Here is a 27,858-nt window from a genome sequence, read left to right as displayed (position 1 = left end):
AAAACCACCCTTTAGAACTTGTTTCTAGCTCCATTTCTCTCTCAACAATATCTCTCCTATCCCATTTCTAAATCAGCATTTCTTATCTCAAGATTTACATACAAATACACACTGTGTGAACCTTCTGTCAGACTTGAACATCTCTCTACAGGTGGCACTTGGGGACATGGACTGACGGGATGCACTCCCTGATCTTCAAAAGTCTTTTCCAACCTTAATTCCAGGATGAAAAATTATTCCAGCAAGGACTCTGCCCGCCAAGGAACAGAGCTGGATTCAAAGGCCTGGGGAGAATTTATTCTGAGGGATAAAGTATTTTCCTTAGTAAACAATAAATTCTGCAAATACCATCTTAGAACTCCTCTTAAAATAAAATTATTAAGGCTTTAGCTCTGATGTAACTCCAGGTACAAATCCCCCTTTCCACAGCCCAGGAACACCCCAGATTCCACTGCCAGTGAATGCCAGTCCAACAGAAATTATTCCTGTTTGAAGCACAAATCCCCTGTTCTCCTTCAATTCAGGGACACTCTTTTTAAAGGAATCCCACAATGAGAATTCCTCATGGAATGAAGGAATAGCCACTATTAAAGCCATTAAAATGTGCTGTTATTGGGAGCCTCTAACACAAATTGACACTCATTTTGCCAAAAAAACCCCCAAAAAACTCTTTCCAAAACATTCCCTGCTTCCCTGGATATTTTTTGCTGTAACAGAGGAGTTTTGAGGAGGTCTCAGCTGCAAAGCAGTTTCTGGATTTACCAATCAGGAGTGCCAGCCTTGATTTGGTGATAATCCCTGGGGAACTGTGGCTGGTCCATGCCCGAGGGGCTGACCCACCTCAGCTCCAGCCTGGGAAGGGAAGCTCTGGGGAAAGGCCTGGATGCAGAAGGAACACCAGGATATAAAGGCGGGATAAGGGGAGTTCAGGGAGCCATGGCTCCACACCCAGCCCCAAAAGCAGCCTCTGGCTCCCTGCCCCTTCTCCCGGGCTTTGGCACTGGCACGTGCCCTGCCTGAGCACCCTCCTGTCTGCATTTCCTGGCTTTCCACGAGCTGCCAATCATTTCCTGCTTCTGTTTCCAGCCCTGAGCAGTGTCACACTCCGGCTCCTTTATTAATGGCCAGCTGCAGCCAAGGCAGCCCTGACCTCTGCCAGCGCTCCAGTGCCAGCTGTGCCAGCTGTGCCAGCCCGGCCCTCGGGGTGTGCTGCCTCAGCAGCCCCATCCCCAGCGTGACTGGCACCACTTTTTCCAGCCTCTCCCTGACTTTGTCCTGGCCTCTGCGAGTGCCAGCTGTGCTGCAAACACCAGTCTGAGGCTGGACACGTGGAAAGGAGTGCTGGAAAAGCCTCCAGTGCCAGGCTGGCAGCACAGAGGGTGAAGAGCTGTTCCAAGACAACGCCTGCAAGGCTTGGTCAGTCCCGCTCCGTGCCTCCAAGGGATGCTGGCTCTGGCCAGGGGACAGCAGATGGCTTTGGGGGCATTTAATGATGACAATTTCCTGGCACTGGCTAAGGGTAGATGGCAGATCCACACTCCTAAGGATGGCATGGCCGTGGGACAGGAATTCCTGGGAAAACACCACTCCTGTTCCTCAGTGGATCTTCGTTTTCTGCTCTGCCATTCCCAGGGAAGCACAGAGCACATTTTGCCTCAAGAGCACTCGTGGGAACAAAGGGCTGCCACCTATCAAAGGATAACGGGATCCAAGGCTGGGAGGGAAAAATACAAGAGAAAAATCGGGAATAGTGACAATCCACAGGCAACGCACACGCTGCAACTGTCCTGAACTGCACCATCAGCAAAGGTAACGGGAACACACGGCCTGCTGTGAGCTCAAAGGAATGAAAACCACCAGGGACTCCCAGCTCATGGACACTGAGGAGAACTGCAGCGAGCAAGGACTCCTGCTGCATGGGCACACCGAGGAGCACGCTGCTCCAGAGAGCCCGAGGGACCCCAGCTCGGAGGGGTGCAGGAAACAAACCCCAGGCAAAGAGAGAAAGGAGACCCTGAGCCTCAAAGCATCAGCACTGCTGCAACGCCACTGTTTGATCCCAGGGGGATTGTCAGGGAGCTCAGGACTTCCCAAGCCTAGGGACACGCGCAGCAGCAACCAGCCAGAAGATCACATCCAATGTATTTCCAGATGTATCCAACAGGATATGGGATGGATGGGATAGATCCCATCCAACACATTCCCCAGGGTGTGGATATGGAATGGATGGACAGATCCCACCCAGTGGAACAGATCCCATCCAATCCATTTCCAGGTATGGATATGGAATGGATGGACAGATCCCATCAAATGGGAAAGACCCCATCCAATCCATTCCCAGGTGTGGATATGGAATGGATGGACAGATCCCATCAAATGGGAAAGACCCCATCCAATCCATTCCCAGGTGTGGATATGGAATGGATGGACAGATCCCACCCAGTGGAACAGATCCCATCCAGTCCATTCCCCAGACATGGATATGGAATGGATGGATAGATCCCATCAAATGGGAAAGATCCCATCCAATCCATTCCCAGGTGTGGATATGGAATGGATGGACAGATCCCATCCAGCCCATTCCCCAGACATGGATATGGAACAAGTGGATATGGAATGGGTGGACTGAGGCTGGCCAGTGTCCCCCAGACTCCTGTGACTGCCACGGGATGAGTGCAGCAGAGATGTGTCAGACATGGAAACATCCCCAGCGCTCCCTGAAACACCTGCCTGGACTCTGGGATCTGTCTCCTCCCATCCCCGGGGATGGCAATGACACAACTGAGCTGGCACTGTGACAGCTCATTCAGCTCAGGAAATGAGCTGTCACAGTTTATTCCAGGCAATTCCCAGTGCTGCTCGCTGGCAGGGGATGGCCAGGTCTGATCCCAGCACGTGGAATGGACTGGGATGCTCCAAGTGGGATGCACTGAGCTTTCTCTTTCCCCTGCAGCAAATCCACCTGAACAGAAGGGACAGGCACTGCACAGTTTCACTCCTACCCACAAAATTTGTCTGTGCTGACACCTTTCACACTGTTTAACACAACTGATGAATAATGAATCATCTGAAAATTTGCAGAATAATCTGCAGTGTCTACAAGACAAATACACATGCTGTCCAGATTGACTCGGTTATCTTTAATAGCTACTGAAGTGCTACATAAAACAGTTAAAAACTAGGATTAAATTCTCTTTATATTGATAGAGATATGCCTGACAAGCCCAACAATTTGTTCAGGTCTTGAACTCTGCAACAGGAAAATATCCCAAAGTTAATAAACTCCTGTGAGCTGGCCCTGGAGAAAAGAACTGGGTAAAAACAGGGAATAATATCTTTTATTCCAGAGAGAATGTGTCCCTTTCCATAAGAGGAAGGCTACAGTCCCAGCCTGCCCCTCTCTGTGTGTTACAAATTAACTGGTGTTAAAATATATTAAAAAGCCACGTTTTTATCTTCAGGAGAAAACAGCAACATTGAAGCAAGGAAAAAAGAAAGTCCAGTCCTACATGTGAACATTTGCACAGCCCGTGGTGACATCCCTCAAATGGAAGCCTTTACATCCATGGATTTTTACTTTTTTACTTTGGTGGCTACAGGAGAAAATTCCTGTCCTTCCAGAGGACAAGGATCAAGAGCAGTGTTTGACCTCACAGATCCCAAATGTGAACATCAAAGCCTTGCAGCTTCTACCTCAGCAAAGCTGCCTTGGCCATTCCCTTCTGAGACTTGACCCCTGTATCCAGAGGACTTTTTCCCAATGTTTTTACTTGGGAGTTTACTTGGGAGTCTTGAAGACCAGGCTGGAGACAGCCCTGAGCAAGCCTGGGAGACCTGAGAGCAGAGAAGGTCACACCAGAGACCTCCTGAGCTGCCTTCCACCCCAAATCATCCCATAATGATGAGTTTTGAGATTCCTGAGAGAGCTGGGGGTGTTCAGCCTGGAGAGGAGACCTTAAATCCCACTGTCCCAGCCCCAGTGTCCAGCCTGGCCTTGGGCACTGCCAGGGATCCAGGGGCAGCCACAGCTGCTCTGGGAATTCTATTCCAGGGCCTGCCCACCCTCCCAGCCAGGAATTCCTTCCCAACATCCACCTAAATCTACCCCCTTCCAGCTTCCAGCCATTCCCTGTGTCCTGTCCCTCCACCCCTTGTCTCTCGAGCTCTCCCGAAGCCTCTGTAGGTCCTGGCAGGAGCCCTGAGGTGTCCAGCAGGGACAGGGCAGGACAGACAGTGACAGTGACCTCGGAGTGCCAGCACAGCAGCTGACCCCCTGGCATCCCTGCAGGGAAGGCCTGGGGTCCATCCCAGCCTGAACTCCTCCCGGGGCAGCTCAGAGCTCTGCACACCCTGCAGCTCCTGGGTGCCCAGCACAGCAAGGGACAGGGGGCTCCAGTGCCTTCTGTCCAAGGTGCCACTCCAGAGCCACCAGGCAGGGATCTCCCAAGGGACTGACCTCAGGGAAGTGCTGCTGCTCCAGGCTGAGCAGGCTGCTGGAGGGACAGGAGATGAAGCTCCCTGCAACTTCCCCAGGAGAGCTTCCCATTCCCAGAGAACCCTGCAGCACCACACCATGGCAATCAGAACTTTGCTGCCCTACCTGAAGGACACAGTTCCACACCTCCCCATCTCCTATTTATTTTCATTCCACCATCTTCCTCAACTTCCTGTAATAATCCAAACTATCATGCTAAGAAAGCTGGGATTTTCTGGAGTGATTGGATCCTGCTACAGAATTCCAGAAGCAGCCAGCCCCAGTCATATGCCAGGCAGCACAAGGAAACATTCCTATGGACAATCTGTGACGTGAATGGATTAGGAGGGAAATATTAATGCAGCCCGGGGCTTGTGGCCAGGAAAAGGCTCAAAAAGAAACAACTTTACAATTCCAGTGTCTGCCTAAATCCCTCTGCTGCGTCAGGGAGGACTTGAAGTCCCGACTGGAAGCCCACAAACATCAATGTTTTATCACATGTGAAAAACATCCTCAAAACTCTTCTGCTATGACAAAAGAACTCAAGGGTCACCCTCTTTTTAAGATTACAAAGGCAGAGTGCCACTGTATCCCTGCAATTCCCTTGAGGGAATCCAAGCAGTGCCTATATCCAACCACTTTGGGGTTTATTCCCTCACCAAGGAAGGGAAAACCCACAATTCCCAGCTCTCCTTTAGGTTCTCTGATACCTCAGTGCAGTATTCCACAAACACTGCTCAAAATGACACAAAACCCCTCAATTAGTTACAGCTAAGATCAAACCAGGAAAAATATGATTGACTGCTGTCAGTCCCTGATTTTAATGGCGATTTAGCTCAGTAGGAAACCCAGATTTAATCTATTTTGACCTTGTTCTGTATCCAGGAGCTCCTCAAAAACTCTGACTGTTCAAACAGCTCAATTAGCAAACACGTCAGTGACTGTGTGAACTTTACTGCTGCTTCCTACTACACCTTAGTTCAATAAAAGCACTAAGAAAGGAAAAAGGTTACTAAGAACAGTTATCAGGTCACGTATGCCTTCAGCTTTCTGTCCTGAAGCTGCTTCAAAACACAAATCAAAGTAACAATCAAAGCAACGTTCAAAATATGAAAACAGAATTCAGTGACATTCCCAAAGCTTAAAATTGTTCAGCTGAAAGAAGCAGAACATTGAGGAAAATAGAAATTTTTCCAGACAATAGGAAATTATAGATGACTTCTTAAAGCACACCATGCTAATAAACTGATTTTTTAGTTGAAAACAACTAAACTTTCAGAAATTTAAAAACATTAAAGTGCACTGGAAGAATTAGGTTGAGACATTTAATTGTCCACTGACACCACAGGAGAGCTCCTGCTCCAAGACAGATCCTGCTTCTTCCCATACTTTCCCAACACCATAAAATGCCAGCCCAGATTTTTAACCCCTCAGAAATTCACTCTGCGGAAGCAAAAGTTTAAGTTCTTATTTCAGCAAGTCAGAAAATTGAGGAACCTCAGAGGCTCTGGGTGAGAGCCACAAGGAGCTGCTCAGCTGCCTGCTGGAGGTTTGGGAGAAACAGGAAGGGAATCAGGGAATCCTTTAGGCTGGCAAACATCTCCAAGACCATCCATCCCAACCACTGCCAGCACTGCCAAGGCCACCACTGCCCATGTCCCCAAGTGCCACATCCACAGGGGTTTTGAATCCCTCCAGGGATGGGGACTCCTGGGCAGCTGTGCCAGGGCTGGAGAACCCTTTCTGTGAAGGATTTTTCCGAAATATCCAATCTAAATCTCGCTGTGCCAGGGCTGGAGAACCCTTTCTGTGAAGAATTTTCCCAATATCCAATCTAAATCTCCCCTGGCCCGGCCTGGGGCCGTTCCCTCTCTCCTGTCCCTGTTCCCTGGAGCACAGCCCGACCCCGGCTGTCCCCTCCTGGCAGGAGCTGTGCAGAGCCACAAGGGCCCCTGGGGATCTGCTGGTCCCCAGGCTGCTCCTGCTGCCTGTTCCAGCCCCAGCTCCTGTGGGATCTCTCCCTGCTTGCCCTGAGAACCTTTAGGTTCTCAGCCAGAGATGGATCAACCCATGGAAGCTCAGGGTCGTGACACAAAGAAAACAGGAGGAGCAGGATCTCCCCTTTCAGGATGTGCCAGACCCCTCAACCCAGAACTAAACCAGCCTGCAGGTAATTCCAATTTATGCCAACCAAAATCAGGGATGTTTAGTCCCCAGTGCTCCCACCTCACCTCTGATCACACATGCCCACTCTCTTTCCCACACAGCAGCTCTGGGACTCCTCCTAACTCACTGAAGAACAACAAAAAAACCCAAACCCTCATCTTTTTCCTTTAGTTTTGCATGCTCAGTATCCTGGCAAGTGATATCCTGTAGCAACGTGACTGGTGCATCCCTTCATGGAACAGAAGGAACAGCAGGAATTGTGGAAATTACAGCAGGTACTGAGCTGCCTCTGCTCAACGCAAAAGTCTGACCCCAGCTCTTGCAGTTTTGGGATCAGAAGATCTCATTCTCTCACTTACATTTCACTCCAACACCATAAAGGCTGAATTAACAAAACCCATTCTCTTTCAGCTGCTAATCAAGCTTTTCAGCCCCAACCTTTTCTTCTCAGGAGGCATTAAAATCCTTATTTTGGAGAAAATCTGTGTGTATCAGCATTCCCTCCACCAAAACCACCCCGTAAGCAGCTTAATGCAGGATACTGTAACAGTCACAAAGCTTCAGCTGATCTTAAGTTAGAGATATTTCCTTTCCAATTTATGCCTGGAACAAACTTCTGACATGCTGGAATATGAGGAATCACGTAAAAGTGAAAAGATCCCTAGCACAGGCTATTAACCCCACATTTAATATATATTCAAAATCTTTTTTTTCCCTTTGTCTGCCCTGTATTCAAATCGCTTCTGCAAAAGTGAAGCAGCACTTTTGGTGAATTTAGTTTCACTTTCTGGCCTCCAGCCCCGCTCTCTGAAGAGCCTTCCTGTGCGAGGCAGGAGGCTGCAGAGCCGCCGTGGGCCTGGGGGGCTGTGCCTGTGTGATCCTGTGCAGCTGCAGGATGGCAGCGCCAGCTCCCCGCACACCCCACGACGCGTGCCAGCGGCACACAGCTCGGCAAAGGGGGCAGGCAGCACAGCCTGCACCTTCCATCCACACCCTGGTGAGCTGCAGCTGCTGCAGGCAGGTGGCTGACACCACAGCTACCAGGAAATGCCATGCCGAGGAGAATCCCACTCTGTTCCCTGTGTATTCCCTAAATTCCTGAAATCCTGGGAAGCTTTGGGCCGGCAGGAAGCCTAAAGAGCATAAATCGCTTCTGCAAAAGTGAAGCAGCACTTCTGGTGAATTTAGTTTCACTTTCTGGCCTCCAGCCCCGCTCTCTGAAGAGCCTTCCTGTGCGAGGCAGGAGGCTGCAGAGCCCCCGTGGGCCTGGGGGGCTGTGCCTGTGTGATCCTGTGCAGCTGCAGGATGGCAGCGCCAGCTCCCCGCACACCCCACGACGCGTGCCAGCGGCACACAGCTCGGCAAAGGGGGCAGGCAGCACAGCCTGCACCTTCCATCCACACTGGTGAGCTGCAGCTGCTCCAGGCAGGTGGCTGACATCACAGCTACCAGGAAATGCCATGCCGAGGAGAATCCCACTCCGTTCCCTGTGTATTCCCTAAATTCCTGAAATCCTGGGAAGCTTTGGGCCGGCAGGAAGCCTAAAGAGCATCCAGTTCCAGCAGTGCCGGGGGCAGGGACACAAACCGAGCTGGAAACTGTATCCAGGGCCTTACAGCACGGCCAGTATCAATTTTAGACATGATTACTGTTTCTCATGCAGGTGCAACAGTTGCCTGGGGATGAACGGGAGGTGCCGCGGCTCCTGAACTCATCCAGGGGGGATCAAACGCTGCCCCTGCCCCTTCACCCCAAACAGGAGGAGGAATTCACCCCCAGAAAAGCCAGGATTAAACCCCCGAGCGTGACACCTGCCTCGGGAACAACATCCCCAAGGAGCAGCCAGAGGTGCCAGCTTTGGGCATCCCAAAGGGATCTCCCTGCCTGGCAGGGGCTGGCACTGCCGGGACTGCAGGTGGGATGTGACCCAGCTCAGCCCCACGGCACACACAGCCCTGCAACGTGGGGCTGCCACGGGACACTGGGGCTAATTCAGGAGAAAATGGACAAAACCTCCAGCCAGACATCCCCAGCACCCACAGCAAGGGCACTGCTGTCTCTCCAGCTTTGTAGAAGTGGGTTTGAAACCCACATTTTTTGGGATCAGACCTGTGGTTCCCTCTGGAGATACAAAACCACCCAAGCAGGTTCTCAGAACTTCTAAGATTAGCTCAGGACGCGTTGTCCCAACAACAGGAAGACTGCTCCATTAAAGGTTGGTTTGGAAGGAAAAGGGAAAGTAATTTAAGGGAAAAACCCCCTATATTCAGGAATTTCAAGGGGAGAAGCTTCATCTGTAAAATCTAATCTTGACACTTCCAGGTTGCCCTGCAAGCAACACCTGTCCCACAAATTTCACTTTTCAAATGTTCATTTCCAACACATTTGTCAACACTTGGAGCAGCAAACAGCCTCGATATCTGGGGACAATTCAAGGAAAACTTCATGGAATATCCATTCCCCAGTGCCCATTCCCCTCCTAAAAGGGAAAGAGCTGATCCTATCGGGACGGGCACATCCAACCCCGCCACAAAGAGGCTTTTTTCCCATTTCCCCATTATTTCCCTATCATTATCATATTACAGCCCTCAACACAAGTCCCATTATCCCCAAACAACCCCCCCGCGCCCCGCAAATCCCGGGAATTCCACCAGAAAGCTCTCCCGGGCTGCCTCCTAACCAACTCCCCTTTGTTTTACCCATTGCAAAAAAGATATTTAAAGGAAATAAAGCGACGTTTCAGCATACGCGGTCCGGTAGGAGCCGGGAGGCGCCGCCCGCTCCCCTCAGGGGCCCGCAGCCCCCGGGACGGCCCCGAGCGGCCCCTGAGGGGAGCGGGCGGCGCCGCCGGGCCTCCGCTCCCCGCAACAAACTTGCGGCCCCGCGCAACAAGTTCCCGGGCCGGCCGCCGCCGCTCTCACCTCAGCCATGCTCGCGGGTGCTCCCGGGGCAGGGTCACATCGCCGGGGGCGCCGCCGGGTCCCGGCGGGAGCGGCGGCGACGGCACCGGGAGCGGCGGCGGGGCGGGGCCACGTTACGCACGACGTCACCGCGCACCGCGGGAAGCGGGCAGGGCGCGCGCGGCGGCTGTCAGTCAGGGGAGGCCGCGCCCGCCGCGCCTGTCAGTCAATTGGAGGACACGCCCCCTCGCGTGTTATATAGTGCTGCTCAACCTGTCAGTCAGGGCGGAGGATACGCCCCCTTCCTGTCACTTGGGGGGTTGGCCACGCCCTCGCCTGTCACTCAATGCATAGGCAAGGCTCCATCTGTCACTCAAAGGCTGAGGCCGCCCCCTTACACGTCAATCAAAGCGCACACCGCTCTCCACCGCCTGCCACTCAGCGCGCAGGCCACGCCCCCTCGTCTGTCACGACGCCACTAGCCCCGCCTGTCACTCAAACCGCAAGGCCACGCCCCCACCCCGCCGAGGCCCCCTCATGCCCATATATGTCATTCGGCACGAGCCACGCCCCCTCACGCGTCACTCAATGAACAAGCCGCGCCCCCTCACCTGGCAATCAGGCGCAGGCCACGCCCCCTCCGCGCTCATTCAGCGCCCGGGCCCCGCCCCGGCCGGTGCTCGGTGCCGGGCTCCGCTCGCCGCGGCCCCTCACGGCCCCCAGAGCCCCGGCCCCGCAGCACCGCCCCGCGCTCCCCCCTCCGGCCCGCCCGCGGCCGCCCTACTCACGCGGGGAGCCGCAGAGGCGCGGGGGGTGTCTCATCGGCCGTGAGGCGAACGGGGGCTCTCGCCGGGCGTGAGGCTCTGGGGCGATACAATAACAGCTCTGTGTTACACACGACACCGCGCACCACCCCGAATAAAGCGAACAAAGACCGGCGCCGGCGGCCCCTCAGCGCGTCCTCCGTGCGCCCGCCCGCTGCCTCACCTGCCCGGCTCAGCGCTGTCCCCGGGCCGGCGCGGGGCAGCGCCCGGCGAGCCCGTCGGGCATGGCGGGCCCGGGGCTGCGGCCGCCAGCACAGCGCGGCCCGCGCGCCGCGCAGCCACCAATCGGCGGCGCCCTTGCTGGCGGCCAATGGCCGCGCCGCGTCTTGGGCGGCGTTGCCACGGTAACGGCGCGACGCCATGCTGGGGCCGCGGCCTCCGCGGTGAGTGAGGGCGGGTCGGGCCTAAAGCTGCGACGTTGTTGGAATTAAAAAGCTTTAAAGACCTAAAAATGCCAGGGAATAGATGATCAATTACAGTACAGAACCAGTTATAACACAGCATTAATTGTAACTAATGAATGGGAAAAGTTCCTTTAGTATAAATGGATCACATCCCTTAAAATACTTAGTAATACATAATAAATTGCAATATATAATAAATATATACTATAATAATAAATTATATTTAATAAATTCCATAAGTGGCAAATTTTCTTCATTATAAATGGTTTACATCCCTTAAAACAAAGGGTAGCATTTAATGAATTATAATGTGTAATAAATTATATTCTATAATATAAATTATATTCTATAATAAATCAATTAAAAAATCCTTTATTGTAAATGGCTTACATATTTAAATTAATGGGTAATAGGTAATGAATTTTAGTCTAATAAATTACATTCTGTGATAAATTACAAGGCCTAAGAAGTTATGACAAATAAATCGTCAAAAGCCCCATTTATAAATGGTGTAAATCCTTTACAATAATTGGTAATATGTAATCAATTATTATGCACAATAAATTATAATAAATGGCTGCACTCCTTTCTTCTAAATGATTAAAATCCTTTGAAATAATTATGAATGTATAATAAATTATAATATGTAATAAATTATAATCAACAAATGGCTGCAATCCCACAATCTTGTATTTTAAATGGTTTACATTCCTTGAAATCATTGGAAATACATAATAAATCATCACATGTAATGAATTACATTCCATAATATGTCATAATACATAATAGTTTATGATAAATTGTTACAAATACTTTATTTATTACATTATTATATTGATTATGAAGTGGTTTACATCCCTTAAAATAATTGGCAATATACAATAAATTTTAAGAATCCTTTATTCTAAATGGTTAAAATCCTTTAAAATATTTGGTAATAAATAGGATTTATACCATTTCTTATATAATTTACTTTCTTATAAATAGTTTACATTCTTTAAAATATTTGGTGATATATCATCAATTATAATACATAATAAACTATAAGAATCCTTTCTTACAAATGGTTGAAATCCTTTGTAGTATGTGGAAACGTGTAATAAATGATAAAATAAATGGTCTAATCCTCTCTTGTAAGAGGCTGAAATCCCTTAAAATAATTGGTAATATATAATCAATTATAAGCGTCTTTATTATAAATGGTTACATTCCTTTAAAATAATTGGTAAGAAATAATAAGTTATTATAGACAAGAAATGGTAAAAATCCTGTTTTATAAACAGTTTAAATCCTTTAAAATAACTAGTAATGTGTAATAAATGGCAAAAGAAATAGCAGAATCCTTTCTTGTAAGAGGCTGAAATCCCTTGCAATAATTGGTAATATATAATCAATTATAAGAGCCCTTTATTATAAATGGTTAAAATTGTTACAGTCCTTTAAAATAATTGGTAATTATAAGAAATCATTAAAAATAAGTTGTTATAATTGTAAGTAATTAAAAGTAATATATAAGTAATTAATAGGTAAGTAAGTTGTAAGAGGCTGAAATCCCTTAAAATAATTGGTAATATATAATCAATTATAAGCGTCTTTATTATAAATGGTTACATTCCTTTAAAATAATTGGTAAGAAATAATAAGTTATTATAGACAAGAAATGGTAAAAATCCTCTCTTATAAACAGTTTAAATCCTTTAAAATAACTAGTAATGTGTAATAAATGGCAAAAGAAATAGCAGAATCCTTTCTTGTAAGAGGCTGAAATCCCTTGCAATAATTGGTAATATATAATCAGTTATAAGAGCCCTTTATTATAAATGGTTAAAATTGTTACAGTCCTTTAAAATAATTGGTAATTATAAGAAATCATTAAAAATAAGTTGTTATAATTGTAAGTAATTAAAAGTAATAAATAAGCAATTAAGTAATAGATAAGTAAGAAGTAATAGATAAGTAAGAAGTAATATATAATAATATGTAAGTAATTATTAAAAATAAGTTGAATTAAATAAGAAATTGTAAAAATCCTTTATTATAAATGGTTTACATCCTTTAAAATATTAGATAATATTTAGGCAATTAGGTAATATATCATCTATTATAATATTTAATAAATGGTAAAAATCCTTGCTTATAAATGGTTTAAGTCCTTTATAAAATATAAATAGAATATCTGTATTATAAAGATAGCAATATCTATAGAAATAAATGCACTGATACCATGCTAGCTGGCAGTAATTTGCTATTTATATTTCTAACCACTGCACTGGGGGGTTGCAGGGCCTGGCCGGGAGGCAGCAGAGCCCCCAGCTCCCGCAGAACTTCCACGGCTTCCTCGGCCTCCCTGGGGAAAGGCCCCCGCAGCGGGGCCGGCGTGGGCAGCCAGGGAGCGCTGCAGGTGAGAGGGGCAGGGGGGGAAAGGTGGGAAAGCGGGGAAAGCCCAAAAGCCGTCTGCAGGAAGAACCATGGATCCTGGAATGGTTGGGTTGGGAAAGGTGGGAAGAACCCAAAATCCGTCCGTAGGAAGAACCAGAGAGCCCTGGAATGGTCAAGTTGGGAAAAGTAGGAAGAGCCCCAAATCCACTGGTGGAAAGCCTGGAATGGTTGGGTTGGATGCTTCTGGGAAAGGTGGGAAAAGCCCAAAATTCGTCCGTAGGAAGAACCATGGAGCCCTGGAATGGTTGGGTTGGGAAAGGTGGGAAGACCCCCAAATTCACCTGTGGGAAGGATTTCAGAAACCATGAAGTGGTCAGGTTGGGAAGGCTGGGAAAAGTGGGAAAAGCCCAAAAGCCGTCTGTAGGAAGAACCATGGATCCTGGAATGGTTGGGTTGGGTAAAATGGGAAGGCCTGGAATGGCTGGGTTGGAAGAAGTGGGAAGAGCCCAAAATGCACCTGTGGGAAGTATCTCAGAAACCCTGAAGTGGTCGTGTTGGGAAAAGTGGGAAAAGCCCAAAATTCATCTGTAGGAAGAACCATGGAGCTCTGGAATGGTCAAGTTGGGAAAAGTAGGAAGAGCCCCAAATCCACCGGTGGAAAGCCTGGAATGGTTGGGTTGGATGCTTCTGGGAAAGGTGGGAAAAGCCCAAAATTTGTCCGTAGGAAGAACCATGGAGCCCTGGAATGGTTGGGTTGGGAAAGGTGGGAAGAGCCTCAAATCCACCTGCAGGAAGAACCATGGACCTTGGAATGGTCGGGTTGGGAAAAGTGGGAAGAGCCCCAAATTCACCTGTGGGAAGGATCTCAGAAACCCTGAAGTGATCATGTTGGGAAAAGTGGGAAAAGCCCAAAATCCGTCTGTAGGAAGAACCAGAGAGCCCTGGAATGGTCAAGTTGGGAAAAGTAGGAAGAGCCCAAAATCCACCTGTGGAAAGCCTGGAATGGTTGGGTTGGGTGCTTCAGGGAAAAGTGGGAAGAACCCCAAATCCACCTGTGGGAAGGATCTCAGAAACCCTGGAGTGGTCAGGTTGGGAAAAGCCCAAAATCAGTCTGTAGGAAGAACCAGAGAGCCCTGGAATGGTCAAGTTGGGAAAAGTAGGAAGAGCCCCAAATCCACCTGTGGGAAGGATCTCAGAAACCCTGGAGTGGTCAGGTTGGGAAAAGCCCAAAATCAGTCTGTAGGAAGAACCAGAGAGCCCTGGAATGGTCGAGTTGGGAAAAGTAGGAAGAGCCCCAAATCCACCTGTGGGAAGAACCAATGGCTGGGTTGGACATCCTTGGGAAAAGTGGGAAGAGCTCCAAATCTTCCTGCAGGAAGGATCATGGAAACCCTGGAATGGTTGGGTTGGGCACCCTTCATAAAAGTGGGAAAAGCCCAAAATGCACCTGTGGGAAGAATCATGGAAACCCTGGAATGGTTGGATTTGGCACATTTGGGAAAAGTGGGAAGAGCCCCAAATCCACTTGCAAGAAGGATCTCAGAAACCCTGGAACAGTTGGCTTGGGCACATTGGGGAAAAGTGGGAAAAGCCCAAAATCTGTCTGTAGGAAAAAGCCCTGGGATGGTTGGGTTGGGAAAGGTGGGAAGGCCTGGAATGGCTGGGTTGGGAAAGGTGGGAAGGCCTGGAATGGCTGGGAAAGGTGGGAAGGCCTGGAATGGTTGGGTTGGAAAGGTGGGAAGGCCTGGAATGGTTGGGTTGGAAAGGTGGGAAGGCCTGGAATGGTTGGGTTGGGAAAGGTGGGAGGGCCTGGAATGGCTGGGTTGGAAAGGTGGGAAGGCAGCAAAACAGGAATGCAAACCCCTTCCAGGTGCCCTCCCTATTCTTGGCTGGGAACACAGGGAAATGATCCTGATTATTTCCATTTTTCTCCAGGTTTTTGATGAGGAAGGGAAGAATGTGACACCCCTTCCCCTCTTCCAGCCAGACCCAAATGCTGCCAGGCAAGAAAAGTTTTATTTAAAAAAACAAAGCATTATTTTTAAGAAAGCAAAGTTTGTATTTTAAAGTATTTTATCTGTTTTAGTGATATTTAGTAAGTGCAATCTCTTATGCAAAATTATAAAATATCAAATTAAAATATTAAAAGTACCAGTTCAACAATCAAAATATGTTTAACATAATAAAAATTCTCTGCTTGAATAATATTGAAGCAAGTTACCTCTGTGTGGTTATGTGCATCCATCTCCAAAAATGATCTTAAACAAAAAGTTTGGAGTTAAAACTCCTAAATTATGTTTCACTACACTTTCATTTACAAACGTCCAGCACAGAGGGAAAAAACAGAGTCAAAGACTTTGGGCTGACAAACTCAATTAAGTCACGCAGAGAAGGGAAATAATTATTGGTGTTTTAAATGGAAAACCTGAGCCACAGCAGGATCAAAATGCAAGGGATGATTGTAATTATTTCCAATTTATAATTGCAATTGCAAACACTGATTTCTGAGATGCAGGTTGCTTTTTCTGCTGTGTTTCCCAGGCTGGACAATCCCAGGGCTTGGGAAACCAACCAGGAGCAAACATACATTAAAAATGACTTAAAAATACAAAGCACCTCCAGAAAATGAACACTTTTTTTAGTTTTTTGAGACAATTTCTTGTTTCTCATCCCTGAAGGACACAGGGGAGCAGCACATCAACAACCCAGCCTGCCTCAGATGAGACAGAACCTCAACAAGACCCAGCTTTGAGCTTGTCTGGTAAAGAACTCACCCAACAACTCGACACTTCGCATCTCAAACCCCATATTCTGGGATCTGTTTGGTTTCCAGAATGGTTTTTGTGTGACTCTGGAGCAGCAGAGGTGTTTGTGCCCGCAGCTGTGCAGGAGGAGGGGGAGGCAGTCCTGACGGAGGCAGAGCTGGAGCAGAGGGTGCAGGTTCTCCTGGAGGAGACGGACACGCTCTGGCTGCTGGAGCTGCCCACGGCCCTGCTGTCCAGCGAGGCACAGGAGGCCCCCAGGGTGCTGTGAGTCACCAATACCCCTGCACACACTGCCTCTCTGCAGGCTTAAAGTGCATTTTAATAGTTATATATATATAAAAATATATAAATATATAAATATTTATTTTATTTATTTTTATTTATAAATATAAATAATTTTATAAGTAATGATTATAATTATAATTTATAATTATAATATTTATAATTTTATTTATATCTATATGTAATATATATTATATATATTGCTAATATTAAAATATATTTGATATGTGTAGGGTTAAAATAACTTTGCTATAAATCTATCGGTTTCATTTATATATATTTCTATATATGTTACATATATATATATTTTATTCTTATGTATATTACTAATATTAAAATAGATTCTATGCATGTAGTGTTAAAATAACTTTGCTCAAATATATAGTTTTTATTTATATGTATTGCTATATGTATTATATATGAAATATTATATTTTATACATTGCTATATATTTATATTAGCAGTATATATTTATATAATATATATTTATATATCATTATTCTATTTATATAATATATTTTAATATATTATATTTTTTATATATTGCTGTATACATTATATATTGCTATGAAGATACAATACTTTTTTAAAATTTTATTTTATTTTTATGGTTTTTATTTTATTTTTATTTTCTGTTAATTAAGCTTAGACATAGTAGTGAAATGGCTGATATAAGTATACCTGTGTTAAAATACCTACGGAGACAAAATAATATCCAAAAAACCACGAAGACAGCTACTACCAATATACCAACTATCAGCACTCACTGTCTAAAGACAGTGTGGGCTAGGGATAAAACTAAATAAAATACAATTTAAAAATAAATAAATAAATAAATTTATTTAAATTACATAAGTAAAAAATATAAAAATTATAATAAAAACCCTAAAACCACAACCAAAAACCCCAGGTGCTATATAAAAGTAGAACTGAAGAGGAGCCATGCTAAACAATTTTTAGAATATGTAAACTAGTTTAAAGAAAAAGTTTACTTTACGTGATTATTTATGAATATACAACGAGCTAATGTAATAGGAGAAATATTCAAAAGGTACCAAAAAGGTGTGCTCTTGGCCGAGTGCCAAGGTGCAGCCAGCCCTAATCTTTGCTCTGTGTTCCTTATCTCCTGCTATCCTTTATAAACTTTTTACATTTCACAAGAAAGTAAATGTGGTTTTCACAGCTGGCACCCTTTTCTCGGAGTGCCAAACTCCATTTCTGACAGCTCCTGTTCTGGGTGCAATCCTTCCTCCCTTCCAACCAAAACCATGGCAGCTCAGGAGAATCCAGGGTGGAGGAGGGTGATCCTTTGATTTCACAACAGCAGTAAGACATTCCAAACTGCTGCACTGATTCTTGTGGGTAGCTTCTAATTGTTTATTAATTAGGAAGAGTTAAAGGCAGCAGGCAGCTCCCCTTGGGCTGCCAGGGCTGTGGTGGGAAAGCTGAAACACAAAAGGAGAGGTTTCCCTTCTGTCTGCTGCTGCTCTGCCTTCCTCTCCCAAGAGATCAGCTCTGAACTCCCCAAGTCCAGGGGCAGCTGCAAGAGGGAATTCTGCTTTTCCTGGGCTCCGTTCTCCACTGGCCATTCCTGTTTTAGAGCAGCATCACAAAGATCAGGACGAGCTGCTGAATTATACAAAGGCTGAAATTTCATCCAGCAATCCAAAAAGCAGGACATGGAAGACATGGAAAAACCTCTCCTGATGAGCTCCTTGTTAAAGACACAGAATTCCAGGCAGAACTTCCCTGGGACTCACCAGGCAGTGTTTCCTTTGTTTCCCAGGGAGAGGAATAACATTTATACAGAGATTTGCAAGGCTAAAATTGGCAGTGAGTACTTTGAGGAAAAAATCGTGCAGACCATCTCTGGAGCTGCCAAAACCAAGGAGGTGCAGTGTGAGACCATCACCGTGGCAGAGAAAGGTAACCTGGCCAGGGGACTGACAAAAGGCATTTTTTACTTCCACCTCTGAGCAGATGTTCCCTCAATTTCCCCTTCCAGAGCTTTAAGTTCAGGCAGGACAGTGTGGGTTGTGGTGGCCTTCTCTGCCCCTCCTAAATCTTGAATTTAGTGCTGGAACAGTGAATCCATTGCAATGAAATTGTTATTGACACTCCCAGAGAATGTTATTGTTGTGTGTAAGAGGCTAAAAAAATTACATGGAATGCTGTTCCAAACACTTTTTCTTTGTGTTAGGGTATGTAAAATGAGTGAATAACCCCAAAAGTAGATAATCTGTTTTGAAAAGCTATTTGCCACTTTTTTGTGGCATCAGCAGGGCTCATTCCAGCCCCTGAGCACACCAAGGCAAGTTTTGGGTGGGAGCTGACCCTGCTCAAGGGGAGCCACACCCCAAAAAAACCCTGATGGAGCTGCAGCAGTCACACAGCAGGAGGAGCTTTAAAGTTATTTTATCTGCTTTAATGATTGCTGTTAAGCACAGGCAACCTTTTCTGTAAATTTGTAAAGGATGGCAATTAAAAGATGAAATGAAAATACTAAATGAAAGCTATCAGTTCAAATATCTAGAGCTGTGGAAGCAGAGCTGGGCTGTAGGAGCTCCCTGCAGTAATGTACCCAAAGAAGAGCCCTGTGTGACAGGGAGCTCATTCCCAGGGACGGTGGTGACCCCCTGGGATTTGGACAGCTCGCTGGATGCCTCAGGAACAGAGCCTGCAGAGACAGAAGAACCCAAATCCCCAGCAGAGAAAAGCAGCAAGTCTCCCAGAGCTGAGGAGCAGGGTCAGCCTGGGGCTGTCCCTTCTGCCACAGGTAACATTGCCCATTTCCCATTTCCCTGTTCTCACCCTCCTGAACCAGGCACATCCCTGGGATTGGTGGGGAAAACTTCCCAAAAATCACTGCCTGCAACCTGCAAGAGAGTTTGCTGCAGAACCTTGGGCAGGGCTGCACCTCTCTGCACACTGCCATCAGGAATTATCCTAAATAAAGATAAACGCTCAGGGACAAGGTTTGCTGGTACTCACTTTAAAAAGTAGAAGCAAAACACCTTTTGTGAAAAATTCCAGAAGTAGCTGAAAAAGATAAGAAAATTATAATAACAAAAGATAAGATGATAAAATTATAAGAAATTATAAGAGAAAGAAAAGAAATTGTAGGAAGAAAGAAAAGAAATTATAAGAAAAGAAAACTATAGGAAGAAAAAATCCACAGTGAAAGTATTTTTTAAATTCTCTGCTTTTTGCAGATGGAGGAAAATTCTTATCCCTTGATCTTTCTGTGTGAAGTTTTACCATGTTCATTTCTATCCCAGTTATCTCTTATCAGGCAGCATGGGCCTGTTGGGCTCCAGGATCCTTGTGGATCCATTCCAGCTCGGAATATCCCAGGATTCTGTAATCCAGCTTTCTCCCTCACCGTTGCAGAGCGTGCTGCTCCTGCCAGGAGCCCCGAGGAGCAGGAACGCCACTCAGGAGCAATCTTAACTTCTGCAAAGCTGCAGCAGGATTTGGTTGTCATGGAGAGGATTCTCATGGAGAACATTTTCCAGCCCAAGCTCGCAGTTTATCGGCAGCTTCCTGTCCTCATAGGTTTGTTCCTTGCTCAGTATCCTCTTCCCACCCAGAAATTCCTCATTTTCCATAGAAATTCCTCACTTTTGGCTGGGCAGCAGACCTGGCTCACTCCAGCCCAATCCAGCTCTCTGCTCTGTCCCCAGCTAATTTAGTCATAGTTTTACAAGTTAGGATGTCTTAATTCCTCAAATCTTCACTTCTTTTCTTTTCTTTTTTTTTTTCCCTGCAAAATATTTGCTGAAAGGGCAAATTTTTCTTTTGGTGCGAATAATTGGAGTGAGGTACAACCTACAATAATATAGGTTTATATATAATAATATAGATTATATTGCATAGGACATAATACATAACATAACATATATATTATATATATTATAATATATTATATATTATATTATATTATATATAATGTTATATTATATAAAATATAAAATACAAGTATATATATAATTACATCTATTAAAAATATCTATAATTATACCTATAATTAGGTAAGTGGAATGTTTCCACTCAGATTCTACATCTGTGCACTTTAGAACCTGCTGTTACCCCAGCCACTGAGGTGGAGGAGGACGAGGAGCAGAAGGATGAGGAGGAGCAGGAGGAAGCAGCCGAGGCAGATGCGAGGGCAGCAGAAGGGGCAGGCCCCAGGCTGGAGCAGCTGTGGTCCTACGGCTGTGATTTGACCAGGGGCCGCAGCGTGAGCAGCATGGCCTGGAACAAAGCGAACCCCGTGAGTCCACCAACCCTTCCTGGGCTGGCCACAGGCAGCTGGGGCTGGCAGTCAGCTCCTGCTCCTGGGCTGCACCTCACAGTGGATCCAGTCCCCCACTCTTGCTGCTTTAATCTTTCCCTACACATCACAGCTTTAATTGGCCCGGAATGTCTTTAATTGCTCCAGTTTACCTGAGCAGCAATGTTCATCGACATTGGTCTGTTCTAAAATTGAAATTTAACCCCTGCTGCTAAACTTTGTTATCATTGATGGAGTTTATTTGTAGTAGTTGAGACACCACGTCTTTGTCTCTAACAGGAACCTCCCAAAAAAGCAGAATTGCTCCAAATTTAAGGGTAAGATGCACAATAACAGCACAGAAGGCAAAGCTTCCTAAGTCTGGTCATGTAAAGCTCTGTTTTCCCACCAGACCTCACTTATTAAACAAAAATAATAAATGGAAGAGAGGTAAAAGCAGCTGAGGATGAGAAACCCAGTGAGGGGGAAAAGAGAGAAAATAAAGACCATTTCATGCTTTTAGTGCACCAAATGTCTAGATATTAAAAAGTTGGACACATTTAGAGACTTCAGTCTTAGAATGCAGGGCAAACAATCAGCTGCTTTTTAAAATGTGAGTTCCACAAACTACTTGTTCAGTGCAAGAAAAGAAAAATTACTGTAGCTGAAGGCTAAAGGTTGCTGGTTTTTACTTCTGCCTATGGAAAGGAATGGAGGGAATTCACTGGACTGTGGAAAGCTAAAAAGCCAGGAGTTTGAGATGCTCTCTGAAGCTCCTTTTACAGCTAACCCTGAGAGGGAAAATTAGAAGTACTCCATTAAATAATGCACATTAGAATATGATTATAGAACAATGCATCGCCTGCACAGGACAGAAGCTTTGTTATTCCAGGCACAAAGGTGCCTTGGGAATGTCCTGCTGAGCTGCAGGTGGACCTGAGGCCTTGCTGTTGCTCTGTGCTTGCAGGATCTCTTAGCAGTCGGTTACAGGGAGTTTGTTTCTCGGGATCAGAAGAAAGGCCTGGCTTGCTGTTGGTCACTGAAGAACCCCATGGTAACGAGCCCTTTTGTTTGCTTTTCCTGCAATCTGCTTTTCCCTGGACAATTTCTGCTGTATTTCCCTTTTAGCTACAGTTATTTACTCTAACTTCTCACAACGCTGTCAGTAAAAGAGGAGATTTCCTGGATGTAACATTTACACCTCTGCAGATCCATCTGCAAAGGAATCCTTTGAAAACCAGCCATTAAAAAAAATTTGGAAATCTCAGTTACAAAGTGTCCCAGTAGAAATGTTCTGATTGCCACAAATTACAACATTTCAGTTTGATTTCTACTACGAACTTCTCTTGGCTAAAACTGCATCAGACTAATTTAAACCAGGCAGAGGCAAATCTTTGGTGCATCTTTGCCACAGCAAATACTTTCATGATTCCCTGCTATCACCATAGATATTTTTATGTGTTTGGTTTGGAGCAGCCTCCCCTAACTTATTTTCCAGTGTCATATCTTTATCTTTTCCCTAACTTTATCAGTTGTAGCAAGAACTACATGGTGCCAGTCAGAATTTCTGGTCCCTGTGGCCACCATCACTTGAGTTTCCCAGCAGACAGAGTGGCCAGCGCTAGGAAAAGAGAGGTAGCCACCAACCCAGCTCAGAGGTGTGTGTGCTCTCTCCTGGGCAGTGGCCGGAGCGCGTTTTCCGCTGCGAGCACGGCGTCACTGCTGTGGATTTCTCCCTGGGCAGCCCCAGCCTGCTGGCCGTGGGGACGGCCGACGGCCGCGTGGCCGTGTACGACGTGCGGAGCCGCGGGGACGCCGCGCTGCTGGACAGCAGGTCAGCCTGGGGCTGCTCCTGCCCTCGGGGCCTGCCAGCCCTCACCCTCGGAGCAGCTCTGTACCCCATAAACTATAATTTATGACTCATATTCCGTGTCCTGACGGGGACGTGCCAGCCCTGGGTAATAAATCCTTACCATACAGCGAGGGTAGCTTTTGGTGCTTGGGCTCTGATCCCTCTTGTCAAAAATGGAGAGAACATCAACAGAAGTGAGGGGTGAGCAGGGATGAAGAAGAAAATGAGAGAGGGGATGGGTGGGTGATGAGGGAAGCACCTGCCCTAAGGCCAGCTCCCCAGGTCTCTCCTACAAGGTGCAGACTGATTTCATGGTGCCAGCACATAAACAGTGCCCTGAAACTGATTATCAAACATGTTTAATAAGGAAACATTCTCCTGGAGAAAACAACCAATGTTCAGACCATTTTTTAAAAAGAAAAGCTAAACATTTCTGACTTAACACTCATTACAAAGTGGAAGCTTGTTTTCCAAACATGTATGCTGCCTTGTCTTTGCTCATCTATGATTTACCACAAGTATTTTTTTGTCCCAGTGCATCCCTAAATCAGCACAAAGGTCCTGTGTGGCAGCTGAGGTGGGTGCAACAGGACAGAGGTGCAACAGCAGGTGACAAAGAAGAGAGACTGATGTGTATCTCAGGAGATGGGCGAATGACCCAGTGGTTCATTCAGCAAAGGCTGGATTGCTCTGGTGAGCCCCTGAAACTGCTCTCCCTGACTCCAGCTGGCATTCTTTACACCAGTTATCCCACAAAACACCTCAGAGCTGCTGGGCATCCCAGAGCAGCACGAGCTCCTCACTCCTGTTTGACAAAACCTCCTGCTCTTTGCACAGATGTGATGCAAATCAAGCGAACAGAAAGTGGGAAGAAAAAATTACCAGGTGAGAGAGAAAGGAAAAGTGAAGGTCCCATATCACAGCAGGCAGCTGGAATGTGCTTCGACTTCCATCCAGAGGTAGGCTCAGAAAGCCCACCCTGGCTCAAGTATTAGCCAGGGAAACTCTGCAGCAGAGGTGGGATGTTCAGCTGGAGCTGCTTTAATGGGAGCTGCCCAGGACTTGGCACTGCTATTTAAAGCATATTAATTTTGAAATAAATTGCTTTTTAGCTACTAAGGTTTACCCCAAATGAGTGAAATGGTGAAACAAGCCCTGTCCTCCTGATGCCTAGAGGATGCCTGGAACAGAGGCTGGGCAGTGTTAAAGGATAAAGTAGGGATTTATTAAAAGGCCCCAAAGGATACACCTTGGCCAGTGCAAGAGCCTGGCTGTGGCTCCACCCAAGATGGAGCCTGAGTCACAAGTTCTCACACTTTTATAACCCCACTTTTTTAACCCCAATATGGAAATGGACCACACTTTTTTGGTCCATTCCCACACTGGGGCTCATTGCCCAATTCCAGCCCCAGGTGATGCAGTCCCACCCTCCCAGGTTGCCCTCCTCCATTCCCTGTTGTTTGCACTTCTTGGGCTGGAGCTGCAGCGGTGTCCTCGGTTCTGGGCTGGAAAAGGATTGTTCTGTGGGACTGAGCTGTGAGGAGAACTTGCTAACATTTATATGAAGTGCAGAGTTGTGCACCAAAGCAATACAGAATTGTGGCAAATGGATTTATAGGTAAATAAGCTCAAACTTCAGGGATCACTCCCAGCCATGTAACTCACATTTCCTTGGGCAAGCATCAGGGCCACCTGAGCTGTGAGGAGAACTTGCTAACATTTATATGAAGTGCAGAGTTGTGCACCAAAGCAATACAGAATTGTGGCAAATGGATTTATAGGTAAATAAGCTCAAACTTCAGGCATCATCCCAGCCACATTACTCACATTTCCTTGGGCAAGCCTCAGGGCCATTTCCCTCTGCATGATGGCCAGGGCTGGGAGAATTTTTCCAACACCTCCCACATCCAGGACTCAGCTGAGCTTCTCTTCATCCAGCTGAGTCCTTCCTCCACAAAGCACTCAAAGAATTAATGCATTTTCCACATGGACTGCTGAAAATCCAAGCTTTTCAGGAGTCAAACCCCAGCACGTTGTGCATTGGTGGAGAACACACCCAGCAAATGAGCAACGTTGTGGTTCCACTTTCCCCACCACCCACAGGAGCTCCTCCTGGGAGCTGAACTCCTCCAGCCCTGGATGATTTCTGCAGGAGCGATAAATTCATCCAACCTAGGCTACTTTTCCCTTTCTTTCAGGATACTGACATTTTTCTTGCTGGAACAGAAGAGGGCCACATCTACTGCTGCTCTTGCTCAGGCAAGGAGCAGATTCTGGGCACATACAGAGGCCATCAGGTGAGTGACGCTGGAAACAAGGACAGCAGGAACTGCTCAACTCCAAAATGTAATCTTTGCTTATATTTAGTCAACATCTGCAACAAAAGAAACCTAAACTACTTCTCTTATATTAGGAGTGAATTCCCATAGCATAAAGCATCACGGTCTTATAGGATTATTTTCTGTGCTGTCAGGATTTTTTCAAGTAATTTATTAAAACTGGTACTATAAACTGTTTTAAAGCTTTAGCTCTGGCTTTATTTTAAGACAGCAATCAGAAATCTGATTGTCCTGTAGAGTTAGTCTTACCTGTGGGAGGAAGGCTGGGTAGCTCTAGAGGAGATCCTGTAGCTCTGCAGCAACACCAAGTTCTGTTTGTTTCTCTCCAAACAGGGCCCTGTGTACAAAGTCGCCTGGAACCCCTCCAGCACAGACATGTTCCTCAGCTGCTCTGCAGACTGGAGCATCCTTTTGTGGCACCGGCATTCCCACACCCCCCTTTTAACCTTCACTTCTGTCACAGCTTCTGTTCACGACATCAAGTGGGCTCCAAAATCAGCCCTCATCTTCGCAGCAGTGAATGAGAAGAGGGTGGAGATTTGGGATCTGAGTGTCAGCATGTGAGTAACTACTCTTCTCAAGGAAGAGTCTGAAATTTGATTGTCACACATTGTTACCTCATCAGTGTTTTTATCAGATCATTATTGCTCAAACCATTGCATTTTGAAATATTTGTTGTGTAAAAGCAGATGGTGGTTACAGAGATATGGGGTGAGAAGAGAAGGAGCTGGATGCCCCCTGGAGCTGATAAAGTGTAAAACTGCCCTTTCTGTGCAGAAATTGTGGCACAGTTAGAAGGAAAAATAGCAAACCTGAGCTACTTTGATAAAGATTGGATGGTCTGAAATTGAGATGACTCAGTTACCTGTGACCTTGTCCAGCTGCTCTGGGTTTTGTGTTACTGACAGTGTGAAGCCCTGGTGGATCCAGAGCCCTGCCACAAACTGCAAATTACTCATCTATAAAAATATTAACCACCACTCTCCAGGTTAGGACAGATTTGAGGCAAGTAGGATATCTTAGTTAACAGCAGCTGGGATTTTTCTGCAGGCAGAGCCCAAACCAAGCACTGCCTCACTTCCCAGTATCCGAGATAAGCTAGAACACAGAAAGTGAAACGTGCAGCCTTTCAGCTGACAGATGCATGGTACCCATTAACTCTTGGGTTGCAGCTTCGACCCCGTGCTCTCCTGTGCTGCCAGCCCTGAAGGGAACCTCAGCTCCCTCCTGTTTGCCAGGAACGCCGAGTGCCTGCTCCTGGGGGACAGCTGTGGCCAGGTGGGGGTGTGGCAGCTGCACAGCCTGGCTGTCCCCAGCACCGACCAGGTATGGCTGTGCTCCTTCCCAGCTGGGAAACACCCAGCTAGGCAATACTGCAATAGGTGGGATCACAATTCCAGCACCGGCTTAAAAGGTGGTGGTTCCTGCTCTTCTGCTGCCACACCACTGGAAATTAATTTCCTTTATAAACAAGATAAATGTTTGCGTGCTGCCAAATAGGACAGCACAAATGCCACCCAACCTGGCCTGCCAAAAAGTGCTGTTTTCCAGCATTAACAGAATTCCACAGAACAATCAGCTCTTTTTCCTTTTGTTTTCCAGGCTGGCTCCTTGTATGACATTGTTGCTTCTGCTGGAGCTGTTTAGCAGTAGCTGATATCCCTTCTCCTTCAGGAAATGCTGTGGTGTAAACATAAACTGGTTATCTCTCTTCATCAATAAAGTTTCTCTTTGAAGCCACACTGCTTGGAAACTTCTTTCAAATGGCCTCAATTTCCTCCTGGAAGTCCCCTCATTGCACCATCAGTGCTCGTGCATGGGTGGCCTTCTCTGGAATCCTGATCTTGGAAAGGTCTCCACAGTGTTTTCTCCTCAGGCCTTTATCCCTTTCTGCTTTTCCCCCAAAGTCTTTCCTCCTTGGGTTGAAAGCAGGCAGTGTTTGGCTGCCTAGGCTGGCTTTTCTGGGGGGCAAAGCAGAAGAAACAGAAAAAAATACCCAGCTGGGTGATTTCCAGGCACTTCCTGCCCACAGGAAACAGGGAGCATCTCCAGAGGGGTGATTAAGCACAAGCCGTAGCCCTGCTGCCAAGCACATTACGTATGGAAAGTTGTATTTTATAGATGCAGAACATGCAGCCTCTCTCATTATCCTGACAATAAACACCCAGCACTCAAACACATCACTGAATTAAGGATCATTTGTGCTGCATTAGCATCCACTTCCTTCTGTGTGCTGCACACCTGACAGGGGACATGCAAACTTCCCCCCGACATAAAATTCATCTTGGTGTGTTTCAAGGAAAGACACTCGTTAAGGTGAATCATTTGTTAATCATTGTTATAAATCTGAACAAAATACACCCTGTATTTTCCATCCATGCCCATGACTGTTTGCTTACTGCTAAAAAACAAGCTTTCTGTAACACATCATAACCCACCCTGCACACAGTGAAAATCAATTACCTGGAACTTTATGGTGCTGGAAAATCCTTGTGGTGCTAGGAAGGGCTCAAGATCTCCAAAGTTCCTCATGTATTTTGTCCTTAAACATGGAATTTCTGACCATATAACTCAGAAATTTCCTCCTAGAGGCATTTTATTGCAAGGATTTTTTATAGAAACGTAAATACACTGAAGCCAACATTAGGAACCAATAATTCAGAACCAAGCTCTGCTCCCAGAGCATAGACTCAGCTCCATGTGCTGCAGGATCATGTCCTGCCTCTTGGCACACTGGGAATCCTGGCTGGGATACCAATATATGGCACAAACCCCTCTGGAGTGGATTTTCTCAGCAGTGCTTGGCACTGGCAGAGTTTCCCCACAAGTGACCAAGGTGGGGAATGAAGAGGGGCACAATACAGACATCATGGGGAGGAGTTCATTCCATTTTCCTTTGGGACCACCAACACAAAAGGATCCCAGTCAGGACTGGGCATCAGGCTGTGTGGGGAGCACAGGCACCAAACCCACTGAGGGCAAACACCTTTTTGCTCTGGCAGAACACACACTGACTGCATCCACGTAAGCCATACCCCATAAACGGTCACACCTCAGGTGTTCCCAGTAAAGCAGCTACGCAGACTTCAGAAATCTTTCATACCTGACTGAGGTCCCGAAGCACTTCAAACATGACCAGAAACAAGCAGTTTATTTGTTTTTAGCAAACACTGCCACCCTCAGAGCGAGCTGTTACCCAG

At 46.4% G+C, this 27,858-nt stretch overlaps 2 protein-coding genes across 4 annotated transcripts in view; one reads left to right on the top strand and one right to left on the bottom strand.

Moving 5' to 3' along the window:
- MIER1 (MIER1 transcriptional regulator) overlaps positions 1–10,580 on the bottom strand; it is a 35,024-nt gene extending 24,444 nt beyond the window's left edge. The window contains exons 1-2 of one of the 3 annotated variants that reach the window (XM_039711294.1): positions 10,528–10,580; positions 10,329–10,403 (exon numbers count right to left, since the gene is read on the bottom strand). Coding sequence is in view for 1 of the 3 variants with exons in the window: in XM_039711293.1 (XP_039567227.1) it covers positions 9,562–9,570 (9 nt within the window). In the remaining 2 variants the exon portion in view is untranslated. Of the gene's footprint in view, positions 1–9,561; positions 10,009–10,328; positions 10,416–10,527 lie in introns of those variants that run through there. The other 2 variants (XM_039711295.1, XM_039711293.1) reach the window with 2 other exon arrangements.
- Positions 10,581–10,596: 16 nt separating this feature from the next.
- On the top strand, positions 10,597–26,584 carry DNAI4 (dynein axonemal intermediate chain 4). Its single transcript, XM_039711830.1, has 17 exons — positions 10,597–10,747; positions 13,052–13,169; positions 15,083–15,159; positions 15,826–15,908; positions 16,029–16,176; positions 17,981–18,120; positions 18,815–18,970; positions 19,585–19,749; positions 20,271–20,467; positions 21,435–21,521; positions 22,150–22,301; positions 22,855–23,012; positions 23,157–23,278; positions 24,518–24,616; positions 24,992–25,218; positions 25,831–26,040; positions 26,566–26,584. The coding sequence occupies exons 1-17, from the start codon at positions 10,725–10,727 to the stop codon at positions 26,582–26,584; spliced, it is 2,181 nt and encodes a 726-aa protein (XP_039567764.1). The 5' UTR covers positions 10,597–10,724.
- The last annotated feature ends 1,274 nt before the right edge of the window (positions 26,585–27,858 follow it).

The sequence above is a fragment of the Passer montanus genome, unplaced genomic scaffold, assembly GCF_014805655.1.
Source record: "Passer montanus isolate IOZ18808 unplaced genomic scaffold, ASM1480565v1 scaffold25, whole genome shotgun sequence".
NCBI lineage: Eukaryota > Metazoa > Chordata > Aves > Passeriformes > Passeridae > Passer > Passer montanus.
Note: the sequence above shows the minus strand (reverse complement) of the source record. Positions and strands in the feature narration are given on the sequence as shown.

Coding starts and splice junctions, on each gene's coding strand:
- DNAI4 (XM_039711830.1), top strand. CDS start 10,725: ATGCTGGGGCCGCGGCCTCCGCG. Junction 10,748..13,051: donor CTGGGGCCGCGGCCTCCGCG/GTGAGTGAGGGC, acceptor GGGGGGTTGCAG/GGCCTGGCCGGGAGGCAGCA. Junction 24,617..24,991: donor GCACATACAGAGGCCATCAG/GTGAGTGACGCT, acceptor CTCTCCAAACAG/GGCCCTGTGTACAAAGTCGC.